The sequence below is a fragment of the Melopsittacus undulatus genome, chromosome 1, assembly GCF_012275295.1.
Source record: "Melopsittacus undulatus isolate bMelUnd1 chromosome 1, bMelUnd1.mat.Z, whole genome shotgun sequence".
Lineage (NCBI taxonomy): Eukaryota > Metazoa > Chordata > Aves > Psittaciformes > Psittaculidae > Melopsittacus > Melopsittacus undulatus.
Genome location: NC_047527.1, coordinates 74,096,654 through 74,108,959, shown reverse-complemented (window position 1 = coordinate 74,108,959; position 12,306 = coordinate 74,096,654). Strand labels below are relative to the sequence as shown.

Genomic DNA, 12,306 nt, shown 5'->3' with positions numbered 1-12,306 from the left:
TATTGTTTTGCAGATAACCTGAAGTATACTGCTGATTTAAAATCTGCTTCTTCTTTGTTGTAGATGCAGTATTAGTTTCTCAATCTCTTTGCTTTTTGTGGAATACTTCTGAATCTTTTATAGTCCACCTTCTACAACCAGAATAACAATTTAGAAGTCAGTGAGACAGTTTCTGCCTGTAATTATATGCAGTGATGTTTGTGTGGCTCCATTGCAGAAATAATTGAAAAGATCATGTGCTGATACAACTCCTTATGGAAATCCTTTCATAGTTGTTCTATAGTAGTGTTAGATATAATTTCATTAATTGTTTTAGAAAACAATAAGAAGAAATATTTTTGTGTAGCAGATAGCTATAGCACTTTCTCAAAAAATTAGTGACAACTGTAAACTGAATGACTTCACACAAAGAGGAGACACACAAAAATTTGTTGGATAATTAAAGGACTATATCCCTTCCTATCAAGAGCTGAGTTTCTTTGCTATGGTGTTCTTCCAAGGATTGGTAAGACATAGGACTCGAATAGCCAAATCATATGCCCCAGTGTGTATTTGCACTGACGTACATTGGTGCACAGGTTAAGAAAAATGAATTTCCATAGGCTGCATAGTAAATACAGTACAAGAAGTGTCTATTGTGTGGTGAGCCTCCTTCTTGCACAAGATGCTTCAGAAGCTATCAAAAGGCATTAATCTGAAGGGAGTCAGGCCTCACATTAGGCCACGTAATGTCTAACCCCAGGCAATTCTGCAAGTACTGCTGTGACCAGGTAGCGTGCAAATGTGTGCATCGGGCTGGGAGTTAGATGTAAGTTGCCTTTGCCCCACTGTTGTCACTGCTGCCAGGGCTTTGGGCACACTCCTGACTTCTTGGAGTTCACCTGAGTCCAAGGTGCCCTTGCTGCTCCCCAGCACATGCTCTGAAAGCGAATCACTGGGTGTTCACACCATCAGTACATTTTCAGTTGACCCCAAGCTGGCTGGGAGTGTTGATCTGGTGAAAGATATGAAGGCTCTGCAGAGGGATCTGGACAGGCTGGATTCATGGACCATAGCCAGTGATATGAGATTCAACAAGGCAAAATACCGGGTGCTGCACTTAGGTCACAACAACCCAAGCAACTCTCCAGGCTTGGGAAAGAGTGGCTGGAAAGCTGCTCAGCAGAAAAGGAGCTGGGGTGCTGACTGACAGCTGCTGAACACGAGCCAGCATGGCCCAGGTAGCCAAGAAGGCCAACAGCATCCTGGCCTGTCTCAGAAATAGCACAGCCAGCAGGGCCAGGGCAGTGATCATCGCCCGGTACTCAGCACTGGTGAGGCCTCACCTTGAATCCTGTGTTCAGTTCTGGGACCCTCACTACAAGAGAGACATTGAGGTGCTGGAGCGGGTCCAGAGAAGGACAACAAAGCTGGTGAAGGGTGTGGACAACAAGTCCTATGATAAGCAGCTGAGGAAACTAGGGGTGTTCAGTCTGGAGAAGGGTCAGGGGGGACCTTATCACTCTCTGCCACTACCTGAAAGTAGGTTGTCATGAGGTGGGGTTGAAATCCTTTTCCAAGTAACAAGTGACAGGACAAGAGGTAATGGCCTCAAGCTGTTCCAGGGGAGGATTAGATTGGGTATTAGGAAGGATTTCTTCACTGAAAGGGTGTTCAGGCATTGGAACAGGCTGCTCAGGGAAGTGGTGGAATCACTGTTTCTGGAAGTGTTCAAAAACCATGTAGATGGGGCCCTCACTGGTATGGTTCAGTGGTGATCTTGGGGTAAAGGCTGGATCTTGAAGGTCTTTTTCAACCTAGTCGATTTTATGATTCTAGTTTTCGGGGTTTTGTCTTTTCATGTATTTGATGTGGGTATACAGTCAGTTGCACTGCTCTCTCTTGTGAAGCTGGAAAACATCTAAAAGAAAAGCACAAAAAGTACTTTGTATTCACTCAAGCAGATTTGGCACAGTTGTGTGACAGCCTAAAGGCTCACTGCACAGACATGTCAGGTTGCTTCAATCAGGAATCATTTTCAGGACAAAATGGGGAAAAGCTCATTTGAAAAAAAAAAAAGACTAAGATTAAAAAGAAAAAAAGAAGAAAAAGCAGGTTATCTAAGTTTAAACTGTCAAATTCTAATAAGATTTTTCTAGGGAAACCCTTTGCTTGTTTGTCTGTAAAACTAGGGCATGAGTTTGTAACCAAGAAATGGCAATTGTCATGTGCAACTATATTGGACTATTCAAAAGTTAAAGAGCATTAATTTAACTAGGGAAACGGCACGCTCTTCATACCAGAATGTATTCATATCCTTGTAGGGACAAATACACTTTAATATAGAATCATATAATCATTAGGTTGGAAAAGACCCTAAAGATCATGAAGTTGAAATGTTAACCCAGCATTACCAAGTCTACCACTAGACCATATCCCTAAACACTGAATCTACACATATTTTAAACACCTCTAGGGATGGTGACTCCACCACTTCCCTTGGCAGTCTGTTCCATATTCCATATGTTGAATAAGAAGGTTGCATTAGGAAAAAAAGAAGATGGTGAATCTGTTACCCTGACTATAAAAGACGCAGTATTTATTACGGTAGTTGTGAGGAGAAGCCAGGCTAAAACTGGAAAAGCCAAAATATGATCAACATTTACTGCAAACCTTTTTTAGACCTTCCTATTTAAGATTTCTTAAGGTGAATACATTAAAATGTTTCTATGGGAGCCAGACTAGTTATATCAGGGATCATTAATAAGCCACTAGTTAATAATGAACTTGTACATTTTATACACACTTGCTGCTTAAAAAGGGCTAAGCTGGAATTCCTGAAAATGATAATTTGCCCTGTGCACAGAATTGATTTTCTTTTCTCGTTCATGTGGATCAGGTGGCACAGTCTTTTACATCAGCATGTTCTTGCCAGCAACATTCAGTATGTCATTCTGGCAGCAAGAGTGCCACCTGAGATATTACTTTTTTCTGTCTTTTGAGGTGGTATCTATCACATGGAAATCTGGATACTGGAAGAAGGACCGTGTAGTGTAAAGTAATACATTGCTTATTATGAATTATGCAAATTCCAGAAAGGAAGATTGCTCTCAAGTCCCACTGTGTCAGCAGAAGCTGCAGTTGTTCAGCAATTCTGAAAATCAGGCAAAAGGAATTTCAAATTAGAAAATGTAACTTTCCAAAAAGAGCCACTGTCCCTAGTCACCACCCAGCAGGGCTCCATTTGAAAAGGTAATTTATATTACAGTAATATCTTCCAGTTTAGCACTTTGCCATTATTATTTGCCAGATGACACTGGCTACGTTTATCTTCCATATTATTAACTTCAGTGGACTTAAATGCAAGCATTTTGATTGTCTCATTCAAAGGCTAGCTTCTTCATCTGTGAAATCTCACCACAGTGAGTCAATATAAAGCACAGATGGTAGATATTTGGAAACTGATGGTCATGTATAAACTTGAATTTGTCAGATTAACACTTTAGATGCCAGATGGAAATTGAAAGTTGTCCTTTTAGAAGTATTTCCATGTAAATTAGGCAAGTACACTTTTTTAACACTATCTAACCTGATTAACCCAAGTTCTTTTCCTATAAAGAGAGAATAATGTGAAGAGATCATTTCATTTGTTATTCTTGTTCAGAGCATAGATACTAGGAGCTATACTCACAGATTCATAAGAGATCCAGCATGTTTTGGGAAAAGGGAAAATAATTCAAGATTTAAAATCCTTTTGCTCATTTAAAAGAACATTTATTCTTAGCATCAGAGAGAAATAAATTTATTGTTTGAAAAGTAATTTGTCTTTATTTTTTAAACCAATGGATGCAACAGATCATTTTGTTCTCCTGTATAAATATCTTGTAAAAATGTACAGAAAAATGTTTTAATTATGACTATAATAAATCAGTTTACTGTTATCAAAAGAATGGTTATTACTGAGTAACTTCAATCCTTTTTGTATTCTTGGCATGAGAAAGACCTGTGTTGAAGCATAAACAGATCATGCCTTGGAGGAAAGTTTACTCATTGCCTAATTGAATAGATGATTCATTTTATCATTTATTTGGATATAGAGTTCATTTTATAGGAAAAAAAAACACCCTACCTAACCTATTCTCTAGAGTGCATGTTCATTATTTTAAAATTAAGACCTTCCATTGCTTTAGTGCTTGTACTTAGAAGCACAAACACATCTAAATTTACTCTCTTGTGTAGGCCAATTGAATTAACTTAGCTGCACATTTGGATAGTATAAAAATGCACATAATGATCAGTAGAACCAAGAGCCGTACTTGTAATTTCTTTTAGAAAGCACATGTAATGTTCACTTGAGAAAGCAGTTTATAACTTTCTCTATAAAAATGGAAAATCTGACAAATAGGAGGATCAAAAAAACTTGCAAAATGTTTTTGCTTTGGAATAGTATAATTTGTATATCAAGACTAAGGGCAGTTACTATATGTATATTTGGAATTACTTAATTAAGAAGTGAAGATGCTTCCCTCCTGCTGAATGAATGCTGTGCAAGTCATTCACTTAAAAATATGTAAAACAATCCTTGATATGTTTTCTTATTTATCCTTAAGTCAGTTCATTTATCCTTGAATCAGTTCCTTCAGAATAGATTTACAGCTGAATTTTGATGGCACATTACTGAATCATTTCATAAGAAAATAACACTTTTTTCCCCCTCTTTTCAGTTCAACGGAAGAGCAGTTTCACTGGCAAACACAAGGTAATGTACTTATCTACATATATGTGCTCGCCCAGAATTATCATATTTCCTGAAGAAGACAGAGGGAAAACAAAATTTATTTATGCAATTTGTTGTTTTTTTTTTTTCATTGCTAGTGTGTGAAAACCCTACTTAAAAACTGGTGGTATTTGGCAAAAGTTGTTAGGGTTGACAAAAAGAACAGGAAGTTCTCTTTGGGAACACTCTCAAAATGCAGAGTTTTGTGAGGGGCATTGCTAAACATGTCTCTCACCTTTTTTTTAAGAACTGACATGAACTTTCTCATTTTGCTTTTATTAATCCAAGGCCAGCTTCCAAAGGATGGCATAGTTTTCAATACGGCCAGCCTCCTCTTAATATGTGATCTTGGTGTGTTAGCCTTTTCTTCGTCAGCTGTGAAGGCTTAGTCACATGTAGCTGGTTTTACCTTTTGCCTTCTTATACATTCTTATGTTGCTAATTTTATTACAGATGGTCAGAAGGATATAGAAGATGAGCTCACCACTGGACTGGAGCTGGTGGACTCCTGTATTAGATCACTGCAGGAATCAGGGATACTTGATCCACAGGACTATTCAGCCAGTGAAAGTAAGTTGCTAGAAATGTGTTTTTCCACATTGTCCAGACATATTTGTAACATTTCATGCTTTAAAATTGAATGCATGTCTTACAGTGTTTTTCTTTATTATTTCTGATACAGGCTAAAGGCAATATAGTTGTGAGCAGGCAAATTGCATCCTTGCCTTTGCAAGTTAATTTTTGACTTTGTTTTGCAGTGAAGAGACTGTCACTGCTAGTTTGTGGAGGAAAAAAACAGCAAACTAAACATGTGGAATATATTTTAAGGAAAATATTTTGTAATTGCAGTATCGCTGTACTATACTATAAGATCATGTCACAATACTTCATCATCTCCACTACAGAAGTAGCTTGTGAAGTAGTGTAGGGCTGTGAAAATTCTGATGTCTCTTTTATAAGCACTTTGACCAGATAGCTGGTACTCCTTAAGACTGAAATTTTCAAGTGGATACACAGACAAAAATAGTTAAGTGAGCTTTTAAAGATGTTGCAGAGAATGGCAGCTGTAGCAAGCAAGCTGAAGGGTTTTTTTTCCTCAAAGGTTGTCTCACTGGTCATTTAGCAGTCATTGTGTTTGCAGAATTGTGGAGGGAGTGGATAGACACTCTGCTAGGACCAGCCACTGGGGAAGTGTGTCAAGGCTAAACAACAGCAAAAGTGAATGAGAGACATGTCACCCCGTGTATTTGTAGAAGAGATGTCTACAAACATGAGTCACACCAAGACAAATTTTTCCAATAGGTTAACAGATCTGTTATCAGATGTAGCACCAGATACTGAACAAGCAGGTTATTTCACTCTTTTCCTTTTTTTTTTTTCCTCAGTCTTCTGACACAATATATACTCTCTTTCACTTTACTTGTGCTACAGTTCCTGACAATACTTTGGCTCTACATTTCATTTCATCTGGAGCACTTCTGACTTCTCTAAGCAATGAGTAGTAGAACACACATGCTAAATGAAATAAAAAAGTCTCATACTCAACAGTTCAGCTTTAAATTTAATTAAAATTTAATTGTCCTTCTTTCATATCCTAACGTTCTGATGTTATGCTAGTGAAATCATCCAAGGTAACTTCAACTAATACTTAGGTGTTCCTAGTTAGTTCACAGGTGTGCTGAGAACAAAGATCTGTAAGTGGTCACTGGAAGCACAGTCTCAAATAGACGAAGCTTGGTATAAAAGGAAGTTTAAAACTCACTCTGAGGTGTCTTACATGCCACATTTGTATTTCATGGAGATTTTCTGTCTTAAATCCTTAAATCTCCAAATAGGAAATAAGATCTATATAAATGTCTCACTTTACAGGTATTCTAAAAATCGTTATTTTTATTTGTGATGTATTTGAAGTAAACATTGTCACAGACTAATCCAGCAGTGTGGGTTTTTGTTTTGTTTCTTTTTTTCCTTTGTATTGGACATCTTTCAGTGAAGGCCTGAGGTCATGTGGTTAAAAATGAGGCAACTACCAAACACGGAATAGTTTTGTGTTGTGTGCACCAGCCATAAGACAAGGAAGGCGGGCAAGAGCAATGATTCAGAAAGGGCAATTTTGTTGGGATTTCCTAATTTTTGAGTTCCTGACTTTACCATTTTAGTTATGTTTACTTCTGGGTTTGATTGCATAGCTGTATTTTAAGTAACAAGGCTGACTGAGGAGAGCATTTCTGGCCTTCCATGGCAGCTCTAGTGTAGTTAAAGAAGATTTTTTATAAATCATCATAAGAAAGCCTGCCTGGAGATGTGACCACAGCTGCTTTTCTGAATGAATTCATCTATCAGTAGTACTGTCTTTGTAGAGGATTAGAGTGACTGTAGTCACGATCTTTACAATTTGTTTTCATGCACTCTGATTTTCTCAGAATTAGTTTTAAAAAGTCGTCACTTAGCAGGCAGCTGTTATAGTACTGTAAATCCCAGGCATCACTTCACATGTGCTGTTCCTTAAGTAGCAAATAAAAACCATGAAAAAAAGGCTAATGGGACAAGTCACATGCAAGAGGCTTAACACAGGAGGGGTTCTGTACTGCTAATAGAGATGCTCACTAATAATCACAGAATCCCAGAATCCCAAGCATTGGAAGGGACCTCGAAAGATCATCTAGTCCAACCCCCCTGCAAGAGCAGGGTAACCTAGAGTACATCACACAGGAACTTGTCCAGGCGGGCCTTGAATATCTCCAACGTAGGAGACTCCACAACCCCCCTGGGCAACCTGTTCCAGTGCTCTGTCACTCTTACAGTAAAGAAGTTCTTCCTGATGTTCACGTGGAACCTCCTATGCTCCAGTTTACACCCATTGCCCCTTGTCCTATCACTGGATATCACTGAAGAAAACCTAGCGCCATCATCCTGATGACACCCACCCTTTACATATTTGTAAACACTGATGAGGTCACCCCTCAGTCTCCTCTTCTTCAAGCTAAAGAGACCCAGCTCCCTCAGCCTCTCCTCATAAGTGAGGTTTTCCACTCCCTTCATCATCTTTGTGGCTCTGCGCTGGACTCTTTCTTTTCTGAGTGTGAATCAGCAACTAAAAAATCCAAATATATAAAGCTTTTATTTGGTGGAATGCAAGCGGAGTGATCACTGCTTTTAAAGTAATTATTATCAAAGATGGGCAGATTTATAACTGCTGCATGCTCTCACACAAGTTTTCTGTGGTTGCACTGACCCTGGGACAAGGTTATACTCGTCTGAAGGAAACTCCTGCACTGCTCCCATCTCTTTCTTCTGTCTCAACCAGGTATTTCCTATCACTGCACTACTGTCTTAAAATCACACAACTACATCAGATTCATTCGTTTTGGTACCTAGGGAGTACATCTCCTTTGTTTTGTTTTCTTCTTTCCACCCTTCCCCTGCCCATTTCATGTAAGAACAGTTGACAAGGTTGAAAGCTTCATGGAAAGAAGGAGAGTAAACACAGATATACAACTGTCTGAGTGAATAAGGGTGATTGCTGAGGACGTTTGTCATTAAGGCTTGATAAGGTCACAGTCTGGCCTGCAGATAATTGAGAAAGGTCTGATGCCTGAGGCCCCCCCGATGTCCATCCTCTTTGGCAGAGAAACTGGAAGCCTCTGAGCAATCCTTAAGGGCCAGCCTACCTTTTCCTGACAATGTTTTAAATTTGCATTTTACAGATGTGTAGCACAAGGGTGAGATAAATGTGGAACAATAACAATGTGATCCTGTATTTCTTTCCCTCCTACTAGTTCCCTGTGGGTCATTAGCATGTCACATCAGAGGACTGCTATGGTACTACATCAAAACTGTTTCTGAGATAATTAGATGAAGCTCATGGAATCCTTACAGACTACTTTGAATCCTTACAGGCTACAGCAGTGGAGGCAGGCAACAGTTACTCTCTCTGTCATGGAGTTAGCAAAATGAGGGTTAGATGGACTGCTGAGACTACTGAGCAAATCCATTGGCACTTTCTTCCTAACTTAAACCACAGGCTCAAATGTCTCCTAATCCAGAAGTCTCTAATTTTAATTTAAGGTATCTATACTTAAATCTTTCATGCTATTTCCTTTGCTTTAGTCTTCACAAAATGAGCATAAGACTGGTCTTAAAAGGATTATTGGACAGATTTATGGAGCTTTTGGTGTTTAAGTTTCTAACTGAAATGGAATCGTTCCCTATTTTTAACTTGCTTGATCAGTTCATGTAGCAACCCTCCATCTTTTCTCTCTAAATCTATACCAGAGACTGCAGCCACAGAGTTCTTGTTGACATGGATCAGAAAGCCTCTTGGATCAACCTTCCAATTGTCTGATATATTTAAAAATCTATATTTCACACTTCAATTTTAAAATAAGAGGTTTATATTGGAATTGCAGGTTTTTCCACCTGCTATTGCCAGTACTCCAGACAATTCCCCCCCCCCCCCTCCCCCCCAGATTTTATGAATGTATTTGTTTTTCTGCCTGTGAACCTGTTGCCCTGGTGCTCAGGATTGATTACAGAATTCAGCACACTGATAAGAAAATAAGTACAATGTAGATTAAATAACACTGCCTTCTTAGCCAATGCCATTTCAGAGTGCACTTCACTGAGGCTAAATGTTGACAGAAAAGCAGACAGGGATCTCTGAGTCCTTCTGCGGAAGAAAATGCATGGCTCACCACTGAATACTCAATCCCACAATATATTAACTCTTTTAGTCACTTGAAACTGTTTGCTCAGAATGCAGCATGGGTAGTAGTACCATTTAGATCTTTTTCATCTAAAGAATAACTGATGTTATAACAACAGTTTTATAATATGAAATTACATACAGCTGTTGTATTAGATAGATGTGGTTTTCACTTAAATAACCTATATAATTCTGAGGCTTAAAAAATAGAAAAATGGGTTAAGCTCTTATTATTTTAATTCAGTTTTGTTTCAGCAGTTTTTTACAATAAGAGAAATCCTCCTTACTCAGTGTGAAAGCAGATGTCCCAGTTTGAAAGAGCACTCCTTGTTCAACCTTTGTGATTTTCATCCTTTATCAGCTGCTTTATTCATAGATACTGAAAATGGATTGAAACAGAAAGGCACTATTTACACAATGAATGTGTAAAAGGATGTGTATTTGTGTGTTTTCCATCCCATAGCTCTTGCTTTGTGAAATTGCCACCTGTCAGATGGCTGACATGCTCAATGAGATGAAATTTGGCATCAGTGGACCTCACAATTTGTTGATAGATGAAGTTATTTCCATTTCATTATCTGCTTTGAGAGCCAGGGCAATCCAGCTGAGTCATTCTTTGTGCACACAAAGGAGGTGTTCTCATGGGATCTCCTGGTAAACATACACACTAATAAAATCATGTGCTCTCTGAGTACATTGCAGGCCTGAAAAATACCTAGCAAATGTGTGTACCCTTCTTTCATTTTAGAATTTGAGTCTCTGGAGCAGCAGTGGCAGAAGTGAATAGCACAGGTCACACCACCTTTCTTTTTGCTGCATTAATGCAGACCTAGTAGTTTTCTGACTCAACAGTCCTTAACTCCAGATAAATCGTTCAGAGCATAGGGTCTGGGGAGATTTTGATTTATTGATAAAACTTCCATCAGTATTGTAATATATTCAGGGTAAATATTTATGGTTGGGCATTTTGGATGCCCCACCTTATTCCCCCCATCTTTTCTAATGCAAGTCTTTTCAATATTTGGCTTCAAAACTTTGGGGTCTCAAATTTGTCTTTGCTCAATTTGTAATGGAGTGAATCTGAAAGGTGGACACCTTTTGTTAAATCGTGGTCTCACAGTTATTTGTTGTATATTCTCACAAAGAAAGATATACAGAAACTGTCTCAACTTTGGGTAAAATTCAGTCTTTCAAAGTAGTTGTTAAATGCTTAGGTTTCTTACCACAGTTTGCTTTACCCACCTCCCCTTTCTGGCCCTAGTCACTCTACATGTAAGCATTAAATTATTATCATGGCATTTAACATTGTAATAGCCACTGGCTGGTAGCAAACACTGAGACCTACTTCCAGGGGCAGTCCTCATCAGGAGATTAATGTCTTTACAAAATAGCTGACCATTAAAAGTTTCTGTAGATCACTAAGACATTAAGATTTGATAATAAGAAACAGACTCTAGTGCTGATCTGAAAGCCAGCTCTTACATCTTAGAATCACTGTTCACAGCCAGTGCTGCCTCAGGAAATGCTCCATCAGCACTAAGCATCCTGAGCTTGGACTTTATTATTTTCATCCTCTGTCAGAGGCAGAGTTTAAAGGTATTGGGAATAGCATCAGATGAAAAGATGTAGCTCAAACATTGTCATTCTGAACTCCACTACTTCTGCTCTTATTAGTGTTACCGGGATGGTAAGGGCCAGGTAAAGCAGGCACATCTCTCCAGCTGACATATCACATCCTATTAAATTCATGTCAGTGTTCTTACTTCACAAGCCTGAGTGAAGTTCTCCTTTTCAGTCTTTACACTTCTGCAAGCAAGAGACCACTGCAGAAGAGTCAAAGTTAGGAGTGGAGCTGCAGTATGGGCTCTCACCGCCAGGATTGCTTGCAGGCTTTGCTATCTGCTTCACCAGCCATGGTCCAGTGTGAGTTTCTGCAATAGTGTTAGGGACTGTGAGTCAGGTGCAGCTGATCTCATTCTGGTTTGGTTTGCTGCCTGTCTTTGAGTTCCTGTGTGGTTGTTTACAAGCAGGAGGACTCATAAAGGCTGTAGGAACCATCATTGCTTAGGGAAGTAGCTCTTGCTTTCCCTGGTTCCTCAGGTGTGGCACAGGGGTTAAATTGCCTCAATTCTTCTGTAGCCCTTCTGTAGATTAGTAGGGTGACTGGGGGGGTTATGGGCTTTTTAGGGAGGCAGCACCAGAAGCCACTGGCAGAAGTACTGTTCAAAACGTGATAGCCCAGTACATGCCCATACTGTTGGACCTTCTCCTTAGGAAGGAATCTCCAGCCAGAGACTCTCACACCCTCTGACTATCTCTCCCAAGCCCTCTCCTTTCCTGTGAGCTCTCACCTTTTCTTACTGTCTGTTCTTTGCCTAAACTACCCATTACTGCTTGCCATATCCTTATGTCTGTTGCTTCCCTTCTTGTTTCAATTCCATCTTTTCCCAGTTCCTTTACCTTTTCTGTTGTCGCACATTGTGAAATAAAGCCTCAATGTCGTGACCCAAACACAGGAAGATTCATCCTCAGGGGATAGGGCAAAAACACCAAAACACACAAAGAAAAAAACAAGATCAAAACACATTTTCTGTGTAAATGTGGCCTTGCTATCATCACTTTTTATATGCTTACCTAACTTCAAGCAAATACACAGTGCTCATTGATGTGTCATGTTGGGAGTCCAGAGATAACTATGACAATACTGCAACTAAGTAATTTCTAATTTCCCTCCATTTGTGTACAGCAGCCTGTAGGCTGATTTTTTACTCAATGTGCTGTCACCTGCAACATGTTTCTTGGAGTTCTCTTATTTCTGGTTATGTCTACATGCTGAAATGTGGGG

At 39.2% G+C, this 12,306-nt stretch overlaps 1 protein-coding gene across 2 annotated transcripts in view; it reads left to right on the top strand.

The window, feature by feature from the left end:
- Positions 1 to 12,306, top strand: part of CTNND2 (catenin delta 2) — a 646,172-nt gene that overhangs the window by 335,786 nt on the left and 298,080 nt on the right. For both annotated transcript variants that reach the window (XM_013130147.3, XM_034063316.1), the window contains exons 4-5: positions 4,704 to 4,738; positions 5,210 to 5,326. In XM_013130147.3, coding sequence (XP_012985601.2) covers positions 4,704 to 4,738; positions 5,210 to 5,326 — 152 coding nt within the window. The remainder of the gene's footprint in view (positions 1 to 4,703; positions 4,739 to 5,209; positions 5,327 to 12,306) is intronic.